We start from the raw sequence: 25,840 nt of genomic DNA, 5'->3' as shown, positions 1-25,840 counted from the left end.
AGGCACTGCATTGGGCGCCTATTGTCGTCCATACTTAGCGTGGGGTCCTTCCTAGTCGGTGTCGCGCTGTGTTCTTACGTTCCACGGTGAACTTACCTTGCTGCAAAATACACACGCTGCTGATTTCAACTTTAATGTCACTGGACGGAACCAGTAACTGTAAATAAATACAAATTCCGGGCATAGAGGCAGGGAAAAAAAGTAACACGGTAGGAGGACGCCATGTGGGGCTGGAGTCGATGCGCCCTTGACGGTTTGATCCGGGACTTCAGTAAAGTGCTGGTATCCCCGGTTCGGAGCTTGTCGCAGTCAGTATGCAGGGTAAGTCGATTCTGCGTGTTTTTTTGGTTATATTTTTTTTAATCTGACATTATACGAATCTTTATGAATCGCCACGTGGAAATCGAATCGTTTGCTTGCCTTGCTAGTATGGGATGCAAACATTCTGAAAGAAATCTGTGTCGCACGATGGGTGTAATTTTGAGTTCCTAATTTTGTTGGCAGCGTATAGCATAAATATTTGGTTCTGGTGGTCGTATTTACAAAAACATTAACAATCGTTTACTTTTCAGATTATCAGCGTGCATACCCAGAATTCGCCAGGTGATGACTTTACCCCCATATCTTGCACGAAATTAGAGCCTTTTTGTCTCCTGCTATTTCTAACCGTAGTCCACACTGTTAACCAGTCACGTTTATAACATGACTAGACTATTCTTTAAGTAATTAATTTTTAAATCCAAATACATAAAACCTAAAGTTTACGACTCCAGCCGTACCAGAATGGCCATATATACTATGACTCATCTAGAGCTAGAGGGAACGTCTGATTCCCACGCACAAGATAATAATAATTGCTTACACTTATATAGCGCTTTTCTGGACACTCCACTCAAAGCTCTTTACAGGTGATGGGGATCCCCTCCACCACCACCAATGTGCAGCATCCACCAGTTGTGAGTTGCAGGGTGATATGGCTGCTGGATTGAGATAAATCTGGATATTGTAAAATGCTTTCCTCTGTTTTTCTGCTTTAACCACTCACACAGTTTGTGAGTGATATTTTCCAGTAACTTGTTTACTTTTTACTGTTGTGCTTTTTCCTGTAGTCTTTTACAATATCTGTCTCCCAAGAAGCGGGTTCAAAAGTCGTGGGAGCCAGGGTTGCAGGCCCCTGTTTTTGCTGATGCCTCAGTATCATTGCAGAAATGGCTGGACAAGATCCCTTCGATCAAGCAACCAGATATGGTGTGGTCACGCCTGCAGCGCAGAAGGGGCTCTCTGTTCCAGCTCTTTCTCTCTGTGACAGCAGCTCTAGGCCTCGCCTCGGGTTTCTGAATCGGTTGCAGCTTGTGCCCAGGGTGGTCTGATCGCTGGCTCTTCTATTCCTGTGCAGCAAACAGTGGTTGTGGAGCGCTGGTGGCAGGTGCCGTTGTCGGAAGAGGGATGCCCCCCCAGGCTCCACCCCCGGAGGCACCAGGTGTACCGATTGGTGGAGGACACCAAACACGGCCCCAGGGAGAAGCTGGAGCTCATCCTGACCCAGACAGTGCCCAGTAGGTAGCCGACATCACGCTCGGCACAACCCTCCCCCCCCCCCCCCCCCCCCCCCCCCCGCCCTGCTGGAGATCTGTGTTCTGAGAGCCCCCTATAGAAGCCCCCCGTGGTGTCGTGCTTGTTTGCAGAGCTGGGGGGCCGCGGGGACGTGGTGTTCGTGAAGAAGTCCCTGGGCCGGAACAAGCTGCTGCCCGAGGGCCTGGCCGTCTACGCCTCTCCGGAGAACAGGCAGATGTTTGAAGAGGAAAGGCGGGTGAGGGCATCTGCCTAGTGTCGTACCCGGGTCGCTGTGGGCCGTGGGCACGCAAGTCCAGCCCTCGAGGGCCGGAATCCAGCAGGGTCTGCAGGTCTCTAAGTAATAATAATAATAATAATAATAATAGTAATAATTCCTTACACTTATATAGCGCTTTTTCTGGACACTCCACTCAAAGCGCTTTACAGGTAATGGGGATCCCCTCCACCACCACCACCAGTGTGCAGCCCCACCTGGATGATGTGACGGCAGCCATAGTGCACCAGAACGCTCCCCACACATCAGCTATCAGTGGGGAGGAGAGCAGAGTAATGAAGCCAATTTATAGAGGGGGATTGTTAGGAGGCCATGATTGATAAAGGCCGATGGGAAATTTGGCCAGGACGCCGGGGTACACCCCTACTCTTTTCGAGAAACACCCTGGGATTTTTAATGACCACAGAGAGTCAGGACCTCGGTTTTACGTCTCATCCGAAGTCATCAATAGCTCAAGACCTTTAAAAAAAGTGTTAAAGTCATAATGTGATCAATGAAGTCATTAAGAGGTGACCAGGGTGGGGGGAAAACTGTGAACTTCCAGGAGTGGAATTGTGCACCACTGCTTTAAGGCCTCTGATTGTTCAGATCCTAAGCAGAGGGCACTTCTGTTGTCTCTGTGGCTTCCCTATCACTCCGATTCAGTTATTTCCCGTTTCTTGTTGACTCAGTCCCCTGGACAGATGGGCAGTACAGTCGAGTGAGTAGCTGTTCTGCTGCCTTGTTACAGTGTCTTCCTGTAGAAGCGCCCTAGAAAGTGCTGCCCTCCTTTCTGCTTATGTAGGGCTTCTTTCTTTCATCAGTCCACTGTATGCACTCATCCTTGCGTTTGGCCCTGCACACGAACCGGATCGGACTGCTGTGCAGTGTGATTCTGTCGCTGTCTGGAGTGCGGGGGCACAAGTGTCCTGACGCTGTGCTCTTGTTGTTTCTCCGCAGAAACTTTGGGAGGGGAAGCCGGAGGAACGGGTCCAGACGCGCACTGGAGACCTGGTGAGTGGGCTGTGAGCCGGGCGGGTTTCGTCCCGCGTTGCGGACGTGCTGCACGCTGATACCCCCCCATCTCCTTAATAGACTGGGACAACACACTGATACCCCCCCATCTCCTTAATAGACTGGGACAGCACACTGATACCCCCCCATCTCCTTAATAGACTGGGACAGCACACTGATACCCCCCCATCTCCTTAATAGACTGGGACAGCACACTGATACCCCCCTCATCTCCTTAATAGACTGGGACAGCACACTGATACCCCATCTCCTTAATAGACTGGGACAGCACACTGATACCCCCCCATCTCCTTAATAGACTGGGACAGCACACTGATACCCCCCTCATCTCCTTAATAGACTGGGACAGCACACTGATACCCCATCTCCTTAATAGACTGGGACAGCACACTGATACCCCATCTCCTTAATAGACTGGGACAGCACACTGATACCCCATCTCCTTAATAGACTGGGACAGCACACTGATACCCCCCTCATCTCCTTAATAGACTGGGACAGCACACTGATACCCCATCTCCTTAATAGACTGGGACAGCACACTGATACCCCCCCATCTCCTTAATAGACTGGGACAGCACACTGATACCCCCCTCATCTCCTTAATAGACTGGGACAGCACACTGATACCCCCCCATCTCCTTAATAGACTGGGACAGCACACTGATACCCCCTCATCTCCTTAATAGACTGGGACAGCACACTGATACCCCCCCATCTCCTTAATAGACTGGGACAGCACACTGATACCCCCTCATCTCCTTAATAGACTGGGACAGCACACTGATACCCCCCCATCTCCTTAATAGACTGGGACAGCACACTGATACCCCCCTCATCTCCTTAATAGACTGGGACAGCACACTGATACCCCATCTCCTTAATAGACTGGGACAGCACACTGATACCCCATCTCCTTAATAGACTGGGACAGCACACTGATACCCCCCCATCTCCTTAATAGACTGGGACAGCACACTGATACCCCCCTCATCTCCTTAATAGACTGGGACAGCACACTGATACCCCATCTCCTTAATAGACTGGGACAGCACACTGATACCCCCCTCATCTCCTTAATAGACTGGGACAGCACACTGATACCCCCCCATGTCCTTAATAGACTGGGACAGCACACTGATACCCCCCCATCTCCTTAATAGACTGGGACAGCACACTGATACCCCATCTCCTTAATAGACTGGGACAGCACACTGATACCCCCCTCATCTCCTTAATAGACTGGGACAGCACACTGATACCCCCCCATGTCCTTAATAGACTGGGACAGCACACTGATACCCCCCTCATCTCCTTGCCACACTGGGACAGCACACTGATACCCCCCATATCTCCTTGCCACACTGGGCCAGTGCCCAGAGCTGGTGGAAGTGGTGAAGAGGTGGTGGGGGGCGCTTCTGTTGTGGCCCAGCGGGTTCAGAGGGATGCCAGGGGCCCCGTGACGCTGTGTAATCCTGGGGCGTGTCTGTGCCCGCAGACGGTGCAGTATCTGAAGCGGTGCCATTTGGAGGTGGGGATGAAGAACAATGTGAAGTGCGAGCTCACCAAAGAGATCGTGTGTCGCCAGCTGCTGAGGAGGGTGAGGCAGAGGAAGATGGGTTTGTCTTTCTGCATTTGTGCAATCAGCTGTCAGATGCTGCTTTTAAAGTACTTTGTTAAAGTTTACCATGGGGATAATCTCCAAGAAAAACTCATAGGGGAAGGAGCTTGCCTAGTGAGCAAGACGGCAAGAGCTTCAATCCCACTACTCAGCAGGACAGTTGCTACACCTGGCCTGTAGGGGGAGCTGTGTTTCACATGACATTGCTATTCATGTCAAGTTCTATTGTCCTGCAGAACAATACAACCATTAAAAAAAGAACATCAACAAAGTCTTTGGGGAAAACAATACTTCAGGTGATAAGAGAAGAATTTTCCATTGTTTTACAGTGAGGTTGTGGAGGGAGTGTCAGATGTTACTTACTTTGCTAAGGGCTAAAATTCAAGGGCAGGAATAGGAGGAATTTCTATTTGAAAGGAGCACGATAGCCTCCCCCCAGGCGTTGTCCTTCTGTCCTCAGTGGGAGGCTCTGTCTGATCTCTCTTTCCCTTCTGCAGCTTGGGGTGTTTGTGCCTCCTCACGCCCTGAGGTTGCCCGATGAGCCTATCACCCGGTGGGGGGAGTACTGGTGTGAGGTCACGGTAGGTCAAATCCCGTGTGTCCTTGATTGGGGGGTGGGAGGAGGCTCGGTTCTGGGGTCGGCCAGCGACGGCTGCCTCTCTCTCCCCCCCCCCGGAGGAACTTCCAGCATCACCTGCCTTTTTTATCTGGAAAAAGCTGGCAGACTGTCTGCGTGCTGTAAATCATTTGCCATCCCTGAATTCCACAGCGGCTACAGTTCGCTGGAGACGCCAGAATTAGGAGCAGCACAAAAAGACCAAGTGCCTCCCCAGCTACACAGAGCAGGGAGAGGCTGCCTGTTTTGGTGGGAGTCTGGTTCCACCAGTCACGCAGATCTTATAACCTTTGCACTGTGAGATAAGAAAACCAGCTCCTCCAGACACCATGACAAGATGCAGAAGTCCACTACAAATCTGACGGGGCACAGCTGAAGGCTGTATTAAAGGGGAGCTGCAGGGCTGTCTTTATAGTTGGGGGTTAGAAAGAATGGGCATTGATGAGGGCATTTCAAACCTCAATGAAGGTAAAATGCACACAGTAACTTGTGAAACCCTCCATTTACCTAAAAAAAAAGACTAAATTTCCAGGTATGTGCAGCAGCACGTTTTGCAATTCAAAACAAGGCAACCAAACGTCTTGAAGCCAAGAGCAATATTTCAATTGGATTACAGACAGTTTTGCCAAAAAAATGCTACTTGTTAACTCTGCATGCAGATCACATTTGGAACATTTCTGCGGTGAAATATCTGCTGTACAGCCTGTACTTATTCGCTCGTACATCACAGTACATTAGTCATTACAGTGACTAGTGAGCAGGAAGGGCTGCCTCACGTCACAATTTGCACAAAATGACGACTTACAGTGCTTTCACAAAGTGCACAATTTTGTGCCTAATTCTGAATTTGTAAAAATGTGCGATACCATCAATTTATTTTGTTACTGAGATTTATTAACTGGCCTGTGAAACTGCAGTTCCCCTTTAACACTCCAACCGTCTTAACATTCTCTAAAAGATTTGTGTGCAAACACTGACATATGTACCTTACAACCTGGTATCTGGAACAGAAAGGCAGACCCAGACAACTGGCTGTCCCCTCAGTTGCTAAGTTAATAGTATAAAATATATGAAGAAAAGTATAAGTGTAAGCTTAACAATATTGAGGCTGAAGTAAATATCCAAGAAAACTACAGAAGGCACATGTCTTGTTTAGAAAGATATTTATAAGACTGATGATGACATGTGCTGTATTTCATTATAGTGTGCAATGCCAGTAAATTTCAGATATAAAAGAGCGATTTAGATCTCAACCCATGTGAATTTCTCTGCCTCTGCAAATTCATTCCCCTTGTGGTCGGACAAAGGTGTTTGATAAATCCGCCCACACACTTCATTTGGAATGAAATAGTAACCGTACTCGCTTTAAAGCAAAAGAGTTAAAGGATGCTGGAGGTTCCTGCATTAAATACCCTAAACTATAAACGTGCTTCGTAAAGATGTAATATCTTTATCGGTACATTTAATTTCCATTGGAATACATTTTAATGAGATGATAAGGCCAGGCTTGCATACATAATGTTTATAGCACCTCCTGCTGGCCGACGTGAGGGCCTGCAAGGATAGTGCAAAGCCAATGGAGCTTGTCCCTCCTGCCATCAGACTGTTTTCCTAATGTTCCTCTGTGGCAGAGGAGCCCCACCTGGCGCACTCCACTTCTGTCTGTGCTTAAGGCTAATTGTAAATTTTCCATTCTGCACTGACTGGCCAGATTTTTAGAACCACATCACTGCATGGGCCTCTGCCTGCAGCAAGACCCCCACTAGGCCAACCAGTGGCTCTGTGGCTAAGGATCTGTGCCTGTGGCATCCTACTCCATTGGGCCCCTGAGCAAGGCCCTTCACCCCAGCTGCTCCAGGGGCGCTGTACAATGGCTGACCCTGCGCTCTGACCCCCAGCTTCTCTCTCCCTGTCTGTGTGTCTCATGGAGAGCAAGCTGGGGTATGTGAAAAGACAAATTCCTAATGCAAGAAATTCTACATGGCCAATAAAGTGATCTTATCTTATCTTAACTGGAGACGTGCAGCACAGTTGAGGTTTCAGTGAGGGTCAGGGCTTTGGACCTGTAACTGAAAGGTTGTGGGTTCGAATCCCCGGTGAGACTCCCTCCAAGGGTGCTGTTGCACCCTTGAGCAACGTACGTCACTCAAATCATCCCAATAAAATACCCAGCTGCATAAAATGGGTGCAATTTTGGATAAAAGCATCAGCCAGATAAAACACCATGTGTATGTTGATGTGGGAACTGAGATCTGGGGAGTTGTGCTGCCGCTGAGAGCCTGTCAAATTGAAAGGGAGTTTCTAATGTTTCGGCCCACCAGTGTGTGTATATATACATATTCCAAGCAGTCATAAAGCAGAGCGGAAACTGTTTGTCTAGATCTGTTTATAAACCGTGCTGCTTTGAAATTGCCATTGAATAAATATCGCGCAACAGACTGGGCCGTTCCAGTTCCTGCTGGCGGCAGGGTCTGGTAAATAAGCCGGCAACAGGTGCTGGATGGATCCTTGCTTGTTATCTGGTTTTTAAACAAATCTGCATTGAGGAGGGAAGGCGTTTCAAAAGAGAAAGGTAAATGTTTACCTTCGGGTCCCCTGGGGTGGGGGGGGTACCTTTGTTTCCCAAGAGTCCTCGTTGTAGCAGCACGCTTCTTTAAAGCACCCCCCGCCCCCTCCAAATAAAATAGAGAGGAGGGGGCCCAGCAGGGAGACGGCAACACCTGAAGTGATCGTTCTGTCTCTCGCTGTTCTTTCCTGGCACGCAGGTGAACGGCCTCGAAACCGTCCGCATCCCCATGTCCGTGGTCAACTTCATGAAGCCCAAGACGCGCGCATACAAGAACTGGCTGAAGAAGGAGCAAGCAGAATCCCAGGATTCCAATCCGGATGAGACTGGGAAAGAGGACTCTTGATTGGGATGGTGGGTGGGGTGGGGGGGGTGTCTGCCCTCACCCCCACACCTCCTGGCCTGGTGGCCATAACAGGGTACAAGCTTGTAGGCTGTGTAGAACAGCTGTGTACACGGTTATCCACTTCTGGACTTGTGTGATGTAGGTCTTGTAAAAGCAGCAGTGCAGAGCTCTAGTCCAGTAGTACTTTAACTAGTAGTTAAACCACACCGGAAACAAAGGTCTTATCACTCTGTCAGAATGTGCGCTGTGCAGTTCAGGTCACAACCTCTGAATTAAAAGTTAAAATTGTATCGACTGCGATTCCTCCTTCATTAGGGGAAGCTGATCCGCCTTTATTTCAGTTCTGATGATGATCTTTGGATTTGCACCCGTGTCACAGCTGGCTGAGGAAGCGTGGGCTGGCCGGGGGAAGCCGAATAGTGTTGCGCAGTGTTCGGAAGCCCCTGCAAGGTGAGCTTTGTCCACTGGAGCCGGCGTAACACTGAAATGCTTCCCCACCCCAGCCTCTGCTCCTCGTTTTCTTACCTATTCTTGCAAAGCCCTGGGTCCCTTAAGAGGATGAATGAAAATATCTCATTCCTGAGTCCAAAAGAACGGGGGAGAGATGTTGCAATGTTTTGACTGCAGGAAGTGAATTTTATCACAGCTTCCTCGGCTCTTTGTTTTGTCTTGGCTGATGAGTGCAGCGCTCCAAGAAGAGAAGTCTTTGTTTCTTGATTATTTATTTTTTTACCAGAAATGTTCCACCTTCCAGAATTCCACATCTCGGGACGCGCCGCTTTTGCAATGCAGCTCAATTGTCACGAATTGAGAACTTGGCAGCTACCACGTTGTACCCAGAGATTACACAAAAGGGCGCAGCTCTTGTCCTCGAAGAAGGGATGGGTTATTTTTTTCTCTCTCCGCACACAGCTTCGCCCGAGATCGATCTGTTTTAGTTTCCTGTAAGCTGTGCGGGATGTAGTGTTTACAGGGAGAATACGAGGAGTCCGTGTCTCCTTAAAAGTCCCAATTTGTGATGATGAATCTACCAACTGAGGTTTGCAATACGGAAAGATGCTTTTCCAAACCCTCTGTGTCCAGCTTAGGCTGAAAGATGCCCAGGACAGCTCCTAGTCGCTTACAGAAGCGTGGAGGGGATCAATAACTGCAGAAATGTCTGTGCAATAACACATAAGTATCTTCTTGTAATGCTGACTACGGTAGTGATAATGTACGCAACACTGTGAAGGCGCGGTGTATCCCCTTAAAAGTATTTACTTGGAACCAGTCGGAAACACGCACCGATCAATACAGAAATTGAAAATGTATGGAAAACGAGCTCCGATAATCCTAACCTCATGGACAAAGTAATCGCTTGGAACACAATTACTTGCGCCACTTTTAGATCACTGTTATCTATGTAATGGGCCAGACGCGATGGAATTAAACCAACAGCTCAGATAGGGACTGTGTGCTTTAGAGTATACATACGACTCGTGACGCAGCGAATATACTGTAAATATACTTACAGGGCTGTTCTGCGTAACAGCTCTTCTCTGAACATCATATTGTGTTGGGATGTTCAGTGGAAGAGCGAGGATCTCGCAAATGCAAATAACAAAAATGAATTATTGCAGTCATAAAATATTGAATTCTTCTGATAATCCTTGTCTACCCTGTGGAGCGTTAGGAATCGATATTCAGGTTATCTCCCCGTGACAAACGTGAAAGCGGAGCGCACCCCAGTCCGAAAACTACATTTATAACTTGATTTCACCCGCGTTTATGACCTAAACTTTAGAAGAGAGAGAAATACTTGTGTAAGCTGCCAAGACAAATGAATAGGTCGACCCCTTTTTTTTATCTTACTTCATTTAATGTTTAATTCGCGATATATGTGTCAATATTTCACTAAAGCTGCGTTCTGCGCCAGTTGTGTCCATTCACTGGCTGGCCAGGAAGTGGTGGTACGACCTGTGTTTTTACTATTGCGTGCGCAAAGGCCCTGTTTTGTACCCTACAAATCATTTTAAATGATATGCTTAAGCGCAGGTATCCGCCTCTCAGCCCAGTGTTGATATGGTTCTTTTCCTTACGCCCTAGTCCGGCTGGAGTCTGCGTCGTTTAGTCCTGGCTGTTGGGAGCAAGTTACTGGTTTCAATTAGCTGTCATATCCCCGCCCCTCCCTCGGCCTCGGCGCTTGGCGTCTTTCCAGTCTGGAGTAATAAAATTGAAGCCGACTTCAATTCCGGGCGGTAGGGTTGCATTCCTGTTTTGTGTTCGGGTGGAATAGCATGGCGTATCTCCGTCTTCGGGGCTACTGACTGTGGGAGGTGCGGAGTCGTGAAGTTCTGCGCGCACCTGGAAAAGTTTGCCAGACCTCAAGACGAAGGAGCGCCGTCTGGCAGTGCAAGAATACCGTCTTCACATTTCAGCCGCTGTGCTGAAATGAAAGTCCCTTTCTTTCACCCTCCGAAGGCCGGGGCAGTTCAGTTCAAGGTAAGTGAGCTGAAGAACCGTTAAACGTGTCCAATTTCTTTAAAAAAATCTCCACAAATGACGTTGCGCAAAGCTGAGCGAGACAAAAGCTTGTTAGTGGATAAACGTAAGCTTGCTGTTAAACTTTTGTATTGAGCGTTTAGAATAAGCATTTTTTAAAAAGAAACGAGCACAGAAGAAATTGTACGAACGGAAGTTTTTATTTACACGATATCTTGACTGGGTGCGAGCTGGTTACTATGAGGTTAATTATAAACCTTCATGGTCTGCCCAGCAAGCAAGGTTAGAATATTGCTTTTGCTGGGTTGTGTGCTTTTATTGTCAAAAGCCCTGGCGACACCTTATACAATGTAAAAGTCCCGATAGCAGTGCATAAAAACTGATTGGCTTGAGAGGAACAGAACACGATGTGTAACAAAATACAGAGTCCATCGGAAAATATAACGTTTTGCTTTTGATAAGAGTTTTCTTTTCATTACTGTACATTCCTAATACAGTATGTATCCTAATACATGTCTAAGGGCATTTAATGCCATTATTTTCTTAAGAGACAGGTTTATCCAGTTTTTAATTTTACAATCTGAAAAATTCGCCTTAAGTAAGTAAACATGAGTTTCATGCAGCTCGTTAATGAAATTGCAAACAATACTGGTACACCCTGTATGAACAAAACTATATGTATATAAATGACCTACTGTATGTTTACATGGGAAGCACACTGCGTACCTATCCGGACTCTTGCAGGAGTGATGCAGTTTGCTCATTCAATATTTGGCACTGTCGCCATTGTGAATGATAGCCACTGTTTAACACGCAGTACAGTATGCCTTATGGCACAGCTGGCTCACTAAATATCAGGGGAGTCACTTCTACCTCAGACCCCCATGGACTGATTTCCCCCTGTTTCTTCCGATTATGACAGTTGCATTAAACGGGACGTTAAGAAGGTATCGACAATATGTTTTATTGTTTTTGCTGTTGTTTTTTTTTTTTAATCTGGGCTGCACTGGAGCAAATTCCAATCTTCTTTGTTGACATGGCAATAAAAAGTATTGGACTGAAATTGAATTGTGTTTAATGAGCCGGCTGTGTTGCACTCAATCCATGCTCCTTGAATAGGTGCTTTGTGTGTCCCAGAGAGTCTCAGTGGTCTGGGTCGGACTTGGCATGGTCTGCCATGCCCGTGTGGTAGCTAGTAGTTCATTGAAGCCAGCATCTCACCCAGCTGTTTCTCGGAGGAATTCAAGGAGTCACATTGTTCCCCCCTCCCACCCCCCTCTGCGCAAAGGAGCGCTTCGTGTTCTCCATTTTCAGTGTACTTCAGCGTAGTTTCCTCTTGTTCTCTCTGGTTCTTGTTTTAAGGAAAGCGGATAGGACCTTCAGATCTTTTCGTTTCAAACAAGCAAACGGGGAAAAAATAGCCTCTTTTGCTTGTGTCCTTTCTACTGTTTGACAGGAGTGCACAGCGCACATTCAGAGCTTCCTTAAACGTGGACAAGAAGCTGAATTGTCTCCCCTCTCATGCAGACAGCGCTTTGGACAGCCTGCCTGTGTTTTCAGGGTCAGAGAGGGGATACTCTTCCCATTGGTGTTCCCTGATCTCATTTCCCCACCAGGTCCGAAGCCCAGCTGTGTCAACACGATTACGGGCTGCATTCCTTCCGTCACACTGGCTTGGCTGCTGCCAGTGAGTCCCAGTGGGCTGCCAAAACAAGAAATTGCTTTTCAGATTCTTGAGCTAGCACGCCAAGTTTGTTTAAGGCCGTAATAAAAATCTGCCTGTGCAACTTGGACATAAATTTAAACTGAGAATCCCAGAGGACTAGATACCAGAAAGCAGAGACCTGGCATAAGTAAATGGGCTTTGATTTAAATTGTATTACAAGACTATAGATTTATATCAGTAGGAGGTGTGAGAACATCTTACTACGGAAAGTTTATCTGCTTGTCCTATTCCAGTTCACAATATCTGGAAGACTTAACAAGCTGAGTCGTAGTAAGGGTTTTGGAAATATAGTCAAGACTACACTACACAGTGGAGGGGGTGTTGAATCATTGCAGAGATCACATCGTTGGAGTATTACGAGTTTTTAATATACAGTAACATCTGTGTGTGATCGTGACCAGCCAGCGCAGTCAGGGAACTGGGCTCTGTGACGGAGCTCTTCCCGAGCAGCTGGTGAATCTTGCAGGGTGTCGACGGCTGCCCTTTAGTCGTTATTGTCCAGCTTAATCATAGCAACAGGAGATCGGAGCCCGGATGAAAAAGCGCGTCTTGTGCTGGATCTGGAAGCCTTGGTGTGAGGGAGGCAGTGATGCGCTCCCACTAAGAAAGGGAATGTAGCCCCCCCTTGCTCCGTGGTATTTCAGTTCAATTCCGTCTTTGACGGCAAGAGTTCGAGTTGAATTTCCAGCCGGAGGAGAGCCCTGTACACTGCCTTCTCTGCTTAAAAGCAGTGTTTGCCTTGACAGTCTCAGAGATGCTGATTTTTGGGACCTCAGACCTGTCCTGTGCTGAGTAAGAAGTGGATTACGATCACCATATTAATCTAGAGATTGTGGTCTGTAGGCCCCTATTCTCACCCTGTTTAATCTGAGAGAAAAGCTTGTTACAGTTGGGGAAGCTGCAAGCAGATCCACTGAATTGTTTTTCCCTAGACTGTAGCATCATTCTGATTTTCACACCTGCATCTTAAATAACAGGATTGTATCCAGATTACCAGATGGAAACGTCATCAGATCTAACCTGCTGGCGGCCTCATTGCCGTCCAGCTGCTAAAGACAAAGCACGAATATGGATGAAAACTGATTTAGAACACCAGCAGACTTGGCTGTCTAAGAACACTCCACACTGCATGGAGTTACTGCATAAGAACAGAAGGCTTGATGGGATAGCTTGTTCCACACTCCTACAACCCTTTGTGTAAAGAACTGCCTCATCTTCATGGTTTTCAGCCCATACAGTTTCCTCTTGTTTCACTGTTAGGTTTGAAATGAGCTGGTACAGTAATGGCTCTTCCACGTGTCTTTGAGTATGAAACTCAGAATCTTTTAAAACACCCTTGCCTTAAGCCTGTGCAGTACTATGCATTTTCTCCGTTCAGATTTCCACTGATTCAGGATTTGATGAATGTTTTTTTTTTTCCCCCCTGCAGGTAGTTTTTTCTTGGCATGGTCCTAAGGAGAAAAAAAAAGGTGCAGAGCATGACGCAGCTGAAGGGGAGGTCTGAGTAAGGGGAGAAACAGCAGGAAAAAAGGTGAGTGATCTGCGTTGTGCGTAAGAGTGCAAACTGTTCCCCCTGGCTGTCACGAGGAAGCTGCTACAACAGTCGCCTGTTTCGTAACTTCGGAGACAATCGGGCTTCGTTGTGTTGGGGTGGGGGCAGTAGATACTGTGACTCCGGGAAAGAGCAGAAATATTTCTTGTGCAATGGGATTGGGGGGGTGTATTTTTTCCGCTGCTGGTGGAAAATTAACCAAAGAAAACAAGGAAACGTTCTAAAATACCCAGCGCTTGTGCCAAGACCGTGTTCGGCTAAGACTTGGAACTAAAGAGGCCTGACATGAGTTACTCAGGTCGGTGCCTCAGGTTGTTGTGTGTCAGTGTTTTGCCTTGCAGCACGGCGAGGTTGTTGGGTTCCGGTTTTTGTTTTCTGGCACAATAAATGATGCAGAATTTCAGATATGTTACATAAAATATGGAAATGTCCACAGATCCCAGGTTTTACTGTAGTCCTTTTTATAATAAGCTTGAATATGCCGTCATGAGGTCTGATTTAGATTTAGCCATCTTATTGGAGAATTCTTATTCAAATTGTCGGAGAACAGTGGTTTTGCATGCAAAAGGGCAGAGGTCTTCTGCAAGGCAAAGTTAATCTTGCAGAAGCATGACGTACAGGAGGGCTTTAAGTGGATTTAATGCAGTTCCTGTTTTGGCAGACCTCTAGGAATCTTGGTCAGTCTTGACCCCTGCCTCCCTGTGCATGCCAGCCTAACTTTAAGGTCAGCCCTGGCATTTTCCTTGCCCACCGTCCCATCTTCTGCTCTTCGGCGGTTCGATAAGAGTGGTTCTCAGCTCAGCCCTCAGAATCCAGAATGCCGCAGGCCTCTTAAACTTACACAGTACTCCAGGCCACATAAAAGTAAAATTCAACTGGGTCAGGTTTAGCATGTCTCACTATCTGTTTTAATATGATTCCAAGGTTGATTCTCAGTGGCGTGGAGCTGCTTCAAACCTTGAGTTAAACCCTAGGGAAAGCAGCATGGATCCCCCTGTTTTAGAATATCCATAAAGGATGAGTATCGGGCTGTTTTGACTAAATACTTAATGCAGCAAAGAGCAATACTGCAGACCCTCCAACAGAAGACTATATGCCCAGGTAGTATATTGTGGGATGAGGGGTAGTGTGAGAAATGTAAAATGTGGGGGGGTTTGGGGGGGTCTGGAAATGTCACTGGAAGGTTGCGGGTTCAAATCCCGGTGGGATAGCTGTGCTGTGTAATGGGTAAGAATGTAAGCTTCTGCGAAATAAATAGTAAGAAAGTGACCAGCTTTCTTAAAACAAATATGCTCATCACTTGTAACTCAGGGAGTTTAAAGCTTTTGATTTGCGAATGAGGTGCCATGGTTCCTTTCAAGCTCTTTATTTTTTTTAAAGAGTGGCAATATAGTAAGTAAGTGCCTATATAGTAATAGGAGAATTTATCCTGGAGAAGCGGGTTCAGGGATGCTGGGTAAAAAGAAAACCTCTCCTAAAGAGAACCAGGGTTTCATCTCGCAGGGGAAAAACTTGGGACGAAAATTGGAAGGAAATAGTTTGGATCAGTCCAGCAAGTTAATTTTAGCTGAAATAATTGAGTGCCGAAATCCAGGATTCTAGGCTCGTCTGAAATCCATCTGTTTGTCCAGTACAGGGTTGTGGGGGAGCTGGAGCCTATCCCAGCAAGCAACAGGTACAGGGCAGGGTACCCCCTGGCTGGGACGCCAGTCCATCACAGGGCACACACACACACACACACACACACACACACACACACACACACACACACACACACACACACACACACACACACACACACACACACACACACACACACACTGGTTTTCCCTGAAGCCAGTTGGCCTACCAGCATGTCTTTGGCCTGTTGGAAAGAAACTGGACCCGGAAAACCCACAAGCACATGGGGAGAACATGCAAACTCCACATAGACAGCACACCTGGTCCAGAATTGAACCCGGGACCCCAGCACTGCGAGGCAGCAAAGCTATCCACTGCACCCGCTTGTCAGAAATATAACTTTAAATTCTAGTGTTCTGCCCAGGGGACGTACGCTGTGGTTTTCAGCCGCATTTGGATCTCAATCGGAAGCGTGGGAGAGAAGAGGACAAAGCTTCAGCTTAGAAGGATTTCCCTCCCCTATGTTCCAGTTAGAAAATCTCTTTCCTTGTGGTTCTGTGTCGCAGGGCTTTCGATGTGAGAATAGCGATCTCTCCACATCTTGTTTCCTGTTCCTAACCTCCACTATCACATTCTCAAGTTCTGACTTTTTCCAGGACATACGTTCACTTTTTACGAGCATTTAACCCAGGGAGTTCGTCATCCATGATTGTGACCTCTTGCGGTTATCTCTGATGTCTTTTCCTTGCCAGCCATTAAGTGAAGGTGATCAGGCACTTTTTCACTCTGGGCCTCAATCACCCGTGAAGAGAGACATTCCACACATGTTTGTCATAGCAGCTCACAACTCGTGCTGAGGAGAGTCTTTGTTTTTTGGCTGGGGATCAGAACAGCAAGCAGAATTGTTTATACGCACTCCTTGCCCAGCGCCATTCGAATTATTTTCTTGGGTTTTCTAAATAGCAAGTTTCATGGTGCGAATAGTACTTGACATACCCGTCTGATGTGCAGAGAAAGCTAAAATTGAATTTAAACACATGACTGGCTCAAGACGTTTGAGCAGGGAGCTGTATCAGCATGCTTAGGCTGCAAAGGAACGTGGAAAGATTTATTCCATACTGAAAGGAAAAGGAAAAAAAAAATGTGCAGGCTTTTGAGAATTCCAAACCTTGGGGTAAAAAAAAAAATTCCAATCAGCTTGTTAGTTCATTTTTCCTGTTACATGGACTGACACTTTGTCAAAGCTGACTCAGTATTTCAGTGAAGGGCATGTGAGCTTCTCCCATTTTGCTCTCGCTTATAAAGTAGAAGCTTTCAGCGGGTCATCGCGAGGTCACTTTTCTGTTCATAACCAGGGGTTCAGAACAGGGGCTCCTGCTGGTGAAGATCAAAAAACAACAGAGGGCTTGAAGAAGGAGCGCAGAGGGACATTGCTTATGCAACTCTTGGCACCCATTTTTTTTATGCCCGTTCTGTGTCTTCATCCACAGATCTAAGAGAACAATGTGAAGGCAGACCCCGATGTCGAGCTCCCTGAGAGTGACTGCGTTGGCGAACCTTCTCCTGTGCGTCTGGTTGACCTTGGTCACCGTGCCAGCCACTGCCGGTCAGTTCCCCTGCCCCGCGTCGGATGGCGTGTTTGCGAACTGCAAGGGCGCCAATCTGGAATGGGTACCAGCTGGCCTCCCCCGCTCTCTAGAGGTCCTGGACTTGTCTTACAACAGGCTGCGGGCCATAAGGAGGGCCGATTTCGCCCACCTCTCCCGCCTGCGGGATCTCAGGCTGCAGTACAACAACATCTCCCACATCGAGGACGGATCCTTCCTCTTTAACGCCCTGCTGGAGCACCTCAACATCTTCAACAACTCCTTGAGGGCCATCCCCCACAAGGCCTTGCAGCCCCTCGTCAAGTTGAGGTCCCTGGACATGTCCAACAACCTGTACGCCCAGGCCACTCTTGACGATGTCTTCTCCGCCTTCACCAGCCTTGAGGGTCTGTCTCTGGGAGGTCCTCTGGTCCAGAACTTGAGCCGGGGAGACTTCCGAGCTTTGCAGAAGACCCGCTTGGTCAAGTTCGCCATCAAGGCGGGGACCAGCTTAGTTCATTACGAGCCTGGGACCCTGGTGGGCATCCAGAGCCGCGAAATGTGGCTTGACATCGCTCTGGATGACAGGCCAGAGATTTTGCCCAACATTCTGCGGGACTTTGCCGGGAGTAGTTTTGCATGCCTCCGCTTCCGAAACCTCTTTGAGTTTAAGTATTACACGGGAACGGAGGACATTTTCCTGGGGCTGAGGGCTATAAAGACAAACAAGCTGGTGTTCTACCGGGGCAAGTTCAATGAGAACCTCTTAAGGATGGCTCTCCTTAACATTCAGGGCTCACCGATTAAAGGCCTGGAGCTGGTGGCTGTTGACTTTGCGCGTTCACCCAGTTTCGTGGATAATGGCACTGGATCCAGCGTGACAGACCTTTCCCTGGATGAACTGGTTCTCTCGTAAGTCCTTTGCCAGGGTTGCGTAAGAGTCGCCAAGAGTGGCGGGAGTGTGGAACGAGCTGCCCAGCCATGCTGTGGAAGCTGATATCCCGGCTTCCTTTAAATAGCAGCTGGATGAGATACTCGGTTCAATTAACTACTCACAGGTTTGCTGGCCCAGATAACCACCTAGTTTGTAACTGTTAACACTTACATTGTTGAATTTCTCTGTCACACACTTTAACAGATGACCACCTGTTTCCCTATTCTTAATGATGCCTTGCTAAATAATTTAGAGGGATCAGAAAAATAACACAAAAAGGAAAAAGGTAGCTTCACAAATATAAACAGTCCCTTTCTTGAGGTCCTGTAAGCACCAGCTGAGTTTCCAGTATGCAGATTGCAAAAAGATGTTCTCTTGATAAGCAAGGTGGATACAGTAGGTTCCTGTCTGCTTTCAGTCTTGATTTTCACCAGTTTTGACACTCTAACAGGTTACATCCCCTCACCTGAGTGCATCAGTCATGAATCATAAATTAATCAAAATGACGCCAGCATCTTTTTATCAATAACCTTCAAGATTTTTCTGACAACCCAAAACTATAAGCTAGATAAGCTAGAAAAGTATCTTTTGAAGCTGACTGTATATCTGATTTGGCTAAATCTAAAATTATTTTGGGAGAGTTATCTTTCCATGCTGCTTCTGAACAGGGTAAAAGTGTAACGTTGTCGTGTCTGAAACTGGTTTCAATGTACACGAAAGGACCGATTGTGATCTTTTACTTTCCATCTCTTACTGATTTTTGTGAGCAGCCTCATTTAAATTAGGAATTAATGTTGCACTATGCAATGGTTTATTCAACCTCTCTCTTTCACAAGTTGGAACTTGTCTGGTCTTGAGAAAAGATTCTTCACCCTATAAGTGAAGGTGTAACCATCAGCACTCCGTTTCAAATGAGGACATTCTGGTCAAGAGCCCCTTTCGACACACAAATTGTACACATTCACATAATATAGCGTGTATATATATTATACGCGATATTATATAGTGCCTTTAAAGGTGGCTTCTCAAAGCGCTTTACAGAATGACAACAATAAATAAAAGAAAACACCAGATAAATCACAATTACAATATACAGAGGAGACCGTGGATTGTGGGTCTAAGAAAAGCTGAGGGGTGAAGAATGGAACCAGTTCAGTAAAGGCTCTTCTAATGAAGAAGGTTTTGAGTCTGGATTTGAAGGAGTTTAGAGAAGGCGACTCTCTGATATCCTTGGGCAGAGAGTTCCAGAGCTTGGGGGCATAACAGGAGAAGGCCCTGTCACCCATAAAGTGTAGAAGGGCTTGGGGGACAGTAAGGAGAGCAGAATTAGAAGAGCGAAGGTTGCAAGGTGGAGAGTAGGGCGATAATAGCTCAGACAGGTACTGAGGTGCCAAGCCATGCAGAGCCTTATAGGTGAGCATGAGGATTTTAAAGTCCACACAGAATTTGACTGGAAGCCAGTGCAAGGTCTCCAGGATAGGAGTAATGTGATCACTTGCGCTGGACCTGGTCAGGATTCTGGCTGCTGAATTGTGGACATACTGCAGTTTGTTCAAAGTAGATTTAGATAACCCGGAAATGGTTCAGTTCTCGATGCTAATGTGGCTAACGAGCTGGGGTTTTTCTTCCTTCGCAGCGACATCAGCAACCCAGACATCCTGCGCTTTGACTGGCGCTTCACCTGGTTCAGCAAAGTCCGCAACCTGACCATCAGGAACGTCAACTTCAACTTCGTGCCGTGCGATGCCTGGGACGAGTTGAGGAACGTGGAGGTCATGACCATCGCCAACAACCGGCTGCGGGACAACTTCCTGTACAACCAGAGGTGCACCTACAAGGACTCCATGCCCAGCCTCAGGACTTTCGATGCCAGCGCCAACGAGCTCACCAGCCTGAGTACGCTGGCGGCGCTCATGGGCGAGTGGCGCCAGCTCGAGGTGCTGGACCTCAGCTACAACAAGCTTGGCTCCGTGGAGGAGTCCTGCACCTGGAGGCAGAACATCACCAAGATGATCCTGCACCACAACACCTTTGACCGCAGTGTCTTGGACTGTTTGCCCACCACGCTGGAATACCTGGACCTGTCCTACTCCAGCCTTGACCAGCTGGACATGACCTACTTCCAGAAGGCCACCAGCCTCCGGGTTCTCCTCCTCAGTGACAACAAGATCAAGTTCATCCCCTCCGGCTGGAGCAGCCCCAGCCTCTGGTCCCTGGTGGTGGACGGGAACTCCTTCGGCCTCATCAACACCGGCTCCTTCCACAACATGCCCAGCTTGGCTTTGCTGAGAGCGGGCAACAACCCTTACCACTGCACCTGTGACCTCCACCACTTCTTCCAGGAGACCCTCGCCAGAGGGACGGTCAACATCACCGACTGGCCGGACGACTACATCTGCTACCACCCCGAGCCCTTGCGGATGACCTCCGTGGACAGGTTTTCGCCCGGGCGGCTGGCCTGCGATGTCAGGCTGGTGGTCGCGATCTCGGTGGTCATCACTGCCGTCGTGGTGCTGGTCATCGTGCTGCTCTGCTACGCCTTCGATGTGCCCTGGTACGCCAAAGCCACCTACCAGATCCTGAGGGCCAGGTATCGGGCTAGACAGGAAGGAGACTTCCTGGGGCGGGACTTCGCCTACCACGCCTTCGTCTCCTACAGCCACTCGGACGCAGAGTGGGTGCGGGATCAGCTCCTTCTCCGCCTGGAGGGCTGCGAGCCCCCTTACCGCATCTGCATCCACGAGAGGGATTTCATGCCGGGGAGGTGGATCATTGACAACATCATCGAGAACATCGAGAACAGTCGCAAGGTAGGGGGCAACCTTCTCGTCCCGCTCCGGATACGTCACGCTCGGTTCTTCTGCTCCGTTTTCGGGGCTCCCCAGTCAGATGCATTAACCCGAAGCCCTGGTTTGGGGGGGAAGCAGGTCCTGGGTTGGCTCGCTCTTGCAGAAACCCATTTTCCCAGGAGAGTTCTCTAACCAGGGTGATAGGAAGTGGTGGGGGGGAGTATTTAAGGGGTGCGCAGTCCTAAACGCCTCGGGCTTCTACTGTGAGCTTCAGAGAGACAGCCACTCCAGCTGGAGCTTTCCACACAAGAAACAATCGCAGTAATTGTAATAGTTTGAGGCTGAAGTTGTGTACTGAATAAAATCGGTGACCAAGCTTAAAATGGACATCACTTCGACCACCTGTCTAGTCATTCCCTGCATGTATTGTAAAAGCAACATTTTTTTCTTATTATTTCTTCCTTATCAGTTAGTTTCATTTCCAGATTTGCAATCATTAATCCAGCTCCAGACAAGACTGGAAAATGATTAACTTACTATTGTTTGGGGTTTTTTTTCCTGAAAAGCATGTAGTCTCACCAGTCCTAGAAACCAGCTAACAGCTCAAGTCCACAAAGAGCATTATGTTGTATGAAGAAAAACATTGAAACTTGGAAAAGGAACAAGGCTTAGAGATTTTCTTAAACTATCACCTGACTCGGATGACATGATATTACACAATAGTTTGGGAGTGGAACAGTCTTCCACTTACTCTATTTGTTAGCAGTTCCGTCCATAATACTCCCCCCTTGTCCTGCTTGTCTCCAAGGTCATCTTCGTGCTGTCCCACCACTTTGTCAACAGCGAGTGGTGCAACTACGAGCTTTACTTTGCCCAGCAGAGAGCCATCGGGAAGACCTTCCAGGACGTCATCCTGGTGGTCAAAGAGGCCATTGACCCCGACTCCTTGCCCAGCAAGTACTGCAGGCTGAAGAAGATGCTGAGCACCAAGACCTACCTGGAGTGGCCGGAGGAGACCCAGAGGCGAGCCTTCTTTTGGGCCCAGCTGTGCAGCGTCTTGGGCAAGCCCACGCTCCGGGGTGAGAGGCAGGGGAGCCGGAAGGACAGGTCCCCATCCTCGGATTGGGAGCTGATGACAGAGCTCCCCCTAGAGGAGGAAGTGGGGCCTAGCGGCCAAGCGGAAGCTGCAAGTGTCTCTCAGAGTGTGGCTGGGGACCTTGACGGTGGGCCCTCGGTTGTCCAAGTTCCTGTGTGACAGCAGACGTTTTGACTTCCAGCACTGCGTTTGTGCTTTCCAGCAGCTCTTTCTGGGACCTAATTTTGTTGTTTTTTTTTCATTGAGGTATCAATCTGTTTAAGTATAGCACTGAAGCATACAATACAATAGTATAAGTTACAGACTTTGCAGGAGAACCATCTCAACAGCTGGTTACATTAATACAAGGAAGATGACTTCTCAGACTTTGCATGTAACATTTTATGAACTTCGCTTCTGAATTTTTTTTGGACAAAATCCTATTCGCATTACTACCTTGCAGTCTGATCGCTTCATATCTCAGAAGCAAGTCTAGGCCTGGTTCGTTCCTGGGTGAGAGACCATTAAGGAAAAGACGTGGCTGCTGCACTCCTGTTGGTTGACCAGTAGGTGGCTCTTTTCCTTCTGGATCAGAATATCCAAACAAGTATCCTGGAAAGATGACTGGACTGGGGACATTGTGCTGTTGGAGGTGCTGTCCTCCAGATTGTATGTTGATTATTGAATGTCCCGTGGTGCTGTTAGTAAGGATTGCAATCCCTCTTTGAGCCTGCTCAGTCTGGCCTCCCTTAAGTTCCTCCTTCATTCAGCTGATGAAGAAATTGCCTTAGTTCCTTAGTTCTCTGCCAGTTCTGCTGAAACCAATGACTAAAGAGTGAGGGGACCTATTTTACTTAAATGTTCGAAGTATTCAAAATCGGACCTCCTCAGAATCAACACTGACACGTGAGCCAGAGGAGGCAAGTGGAAGCTACAGGTCACTTTAAACTCGGAACGGGAGATGACTCTTTACACCAAGGGTTGTGGGAGTCTGGAGCAAGTTAAACTTTTGAAGCTGCTAGCCAGGTTTCCTTGAAGACAGTTCTGCTACGGATGAATGAGTGACAAGCGACGCAGCGAGCGTGCTGGTCTGAATGGGCGCTTGGCGCTTTTGAGCAGGGGGCCGCGGGGCGCTGAGGTCTTGCTCTGTGCTGATGCTGGGGGTCTTGCAGGAAGGGACCACACTGAGGGTTACCATTCAGGAACGTCGGGTGTTGAATGAGCAAAGGTTGAAGGCCCTTCCCATGTGGGTACGTAAGATGTCTGGGGATCCAGCATGCCTCTTCCTCAAGCAAAGAGAAGAATATGGTTGGTATTGGTGCTCTGCTCCTCGGGACCCAGGGTACGAGCCGGGAGTGACCTGCGGGCTGCACTGTGTGCCATCAAAACGAACAGGTGTCTCTGTGACGTGCCCTTGCTGCCAGAGGCCAATGTGCTTGAGCTGGAGGGGCGTAGTTCCTGTCTTCTCCTGTAGGCCCCTGTCCTTACTCATCCCGCCGGCTGTAGCTCAGAGCAGCACAAGCGATATAAAAAGTACAGCCGGCCTCATGACATCCGGTGCTGATTTCAGGAAGCATTTCTCTTTCCTTTCAACAATTGTTTTTAATTTAGCCAGATTTGGTGAGGATAAACTTCTCCAAATTTCTCTCCCTCTGTTTAAGCTTCTTCTCAATCCGGTTCGACTGTCAGGGTTCTTATAAAGGCTTTTTACCTACATTGGTCCCAACCCCCCCACTCCCCATCTTCCAAAAGTATGTCAAGTGAGATATTCGGGGGGGGGTTTTTCCCGGCTTTGAAATGTTTACCGATTGATTACAGGGAAAGCTGTAGGAAAGGGAGTGGAGGAATTTTGCTTGAGAGCAAAAACAAATCCTTTAGATTGGCAAGTCGTCGACAGCGGGACAGGTTTGTGTCTCTGACTCACCTTACAGCTGAACTTTAAATAGTACAAGAAAATCAAAGTAAATGACGAGCAGGCCTTGATGTCCATCACTGAAAATACAGTTCTCAGTGAAGAAGACCTAAAGCTGTACAGTCTAGCCCAGTGGTGCCCAGTGACCCGCCAGCTCCTGCTGGGTTTGGTTGCAGCCGAGCTCTCAGTTCCACAGACCAACCCTTCGTTGACTTAATAAGAATAAGATGAATTTGAGCTGTGTGTTCCCAGCTCTTACACAATGTTGTACTTTGTAACCCCAAACTTGTGAGGAGTTACAAAATGCAAATATTCCAATTAAGCAGCTGCTCAATTAAGGCCTCAATTATCTGAAGAAGGTGGGCTGGAATGAAAACCAGTAGGTGTGGGGTCACCGGAACCAGGATTAGGAACCCTTGGGGTAGAGCAAGCGTCTCCACCTCATTCCGTTTAGCCTTTCTTGCCTGTTTCTAAAGGTCAGGAACACTTGGACGTCTTTCAGCGCAGTACCTAGCTGTCTGTCAGATCCCTTTCTTACAAGTTTATTTCTTTAATTCCAAGATTCCAGGCAATAGGTGGGGTACGCTGTATTGTTCCAAGGCTGCATGCTTGAGTTGTGAGAGTAACAAGGCTGGTCCTGTCAAGCAGGCAGTTGGCAATGAAGGGCACATTATTAAGCTCATTATAAAATTTGTGCAAATTATATGCGTGCTTGCGGTCGGGTTTGGTTCCTCTTAGACATTGTTTTTTCTGTTACGTGAACACATTCGCCAAAGCTGACTCAGTATTCCGTTAAAGGCAGCTCCTAGTAGCCGTGTTCCCGAACTGGGGAAGGAAGTGAAAACAGATTGGAGGGCTGAAGTCAATAAATGTGCCTGGTTTCAGGGGCTCAGCCAGAAAAGCTGCCCGCTTGGAGGTTTGTGGCCCAGCCATCGCGGGTTCGAGGCTGGTTCACACGATTGCATGCTACCATTGGCATTAGGCAGTGAGCGCGCTCTCTGAGCTCTCGCCAACACGGCGACTTCCCAGCTGCCTCCAGGATTGCGGTGATGTCACTGAGGGACGCACCTCTCCTCCAATCAGGGCGCACTCCCCTGTCAGGCAACACAGAGCTGCCAGCATGTCTCCAGGCCGAGGAGAGTCCGATTGGAGGAGCCGGTCTGCACATCCTCAACATCCCAGGCTCCCTGTCCCGTGCCGGAGTCTCACAGGAACTGGCAAGTCCAAACTGGGTGGACGTAAAATTAAAGCTGTTCAAATGAACTCCTACTGTGAATGTTGTGTCCTAGAAGTGTTATACTTGTGCACTGACCATGATTTTCTTGTGTTTCGGGTAAAATATGTCTTTTTTTTTTATCCATGCAGTCGTTTACTGGGGTTAGGTATTGTAATTAATTAATAATAAAACGGGGATGGTAGCCGGTGGATTTTGCTACACCTGGTGATCTGCAGCTGTAGAAGCAGCACCAGGTTTTTGTTGACAGCTGTTACCCCTTTCTTTTGGGGGTGCACGACACCTTTGTGGAGCGCCAGGGCTGGTTGGGTCGCTGGAAACTCTGGGTTGTTTGGTGCCGGTTCTGTTGGGGCGGATCGGTCTCCTAACTGAACGGAGTGGCAGTGAAGGAACTGGCCCCACTGTAGGGCGCCAGCTGCCAGCCAGTTAACCCGATCGCGCAGTCAGGGCAGGGCAGCCCCCCGGGGGGACGAGCTGCTCCATCGGATGCTCAATGTGCAAAGCTGGAGTCACCTGCCTGCCCCCCCCACCTCCCAGAAAAAGCCCCCCCGGCAATTTCAATTGGGAGACGACAAATAAAAATCCACAGCGTGCCTTCAGGTTGCATTGGCACTAAGAGGTGGGCAGAGTTCTGTCGCTGTGCCCATGCATGCCTGGGTATCGCCCCCTTCTGTTGAAACAATGTCATCTATGGGCAAATTTATACTGTATGTGTAAATTAAACGTCTTGCGTTAACTCTGATCTTTTTCTGTTTTTTTTTCTCTTCTTTCGCAAGAAAAGAGGCAAGATAAAGATACCCCATGTGAACAGAAAATGAAAGAGGGGAGGGATGGGCAGTTAGTGAAGGAGTGGGACTCTGCTCACAGGTTTTCGAGGCGCACTTTATAGGGACAGTGAACCCCACTTGTCTCGCCCCTT

The 25,840-nt window shown here is 48.1% G+C and overlaps 2 protein-coding genes across 4 annotated transcripts; both read left to right on the top strand.

The window, feature by feature from the left end:
- The first annotated feature begins 44 nt into the window (after positions 1–44).
- mrpl9 (mitochondrial ribosomal protein L9) lies at positions 45–8,302 on the top strand. Its single transcript, XM_088620326.1, has 7 exons — positions 45–321; positions 1,397–1,556; positions 1,686–1,810; positions 2,789–2,842; positions 4,362–4,463; positions 4,982–5,065; positions 7,866–8,302. The coding sequence occupies exons 1-7, from the start codon at positions 223–225 to the stop codon at positions 8,010–8,012; spliced, it is 771 nt and encodes a 256-aa protein (XP_088476452.1). The 5' UTR covers positions 45–222; the 3' UTR covers positions 8,013–8,302.
- Positions 8,303–8,450: 148 nt separating this feature from the next.
- Positions 8,451–25,663, top strand: tlr18 (toll-like receptor 18). Of its 3 annotated transcripts, XM_088620302.1 has the most exons (6): positions 8,451–10,493; positions 13,649–13,750; positions 16,882–17,889; positions 19,548–20,721; positions 21,509–21,779; positions 22,239–25,663. In XM_088620302.1, exons 3-6 carry the CDS (start codon positions 16,913–16,915, stop codon positions 22,241–22,243), a joined length of 2,427 nt encoding a protein of 808 aa, XP_088476428.1. In that variant the 5' UTR covers positions 8,451–10,493; positions 13,649–13,750; positions 16,882–16,912; the 3' UTR covers positions 22,244–25,663. The 3 variants fall into 3 exon arrangements, with proteins under 3 accessions (XP_088476428.1, XP_088476427.1, XP_088476425.1); XM_088620301.1 differs by having other exon boundaries at positions 13,653–13,750; positions 21,509–25,663; XM_088620299.1 differs by having other exon boundaries at positions 21,509–25,663.
- The last annotated feature ends 177 nt before the right edge of the window (positions 25,664–25,840 follow it).

Source organism: Lepisosteus platostomus, chromosome 26 (genome assembly GCF_059453375.1).
Source record: "Lepisosteus platostomus isolate fLepPlt1 chromosome 26, fLepPlt1.hap1, whole genome shotgun sequence".
Taxonomy (NCBI): Eukaryota; Metazoa; Chordata; class Actinopteri; order Semionotiformes; family Lepisosteidae; genus Lepisosteus; species Lepisosteus platostomus.
The sequence above is the reverse complement of the archived record's forward strand: the minus strand, read 5'-3'. Positions and strand labels throughout refer to the sequence as shown.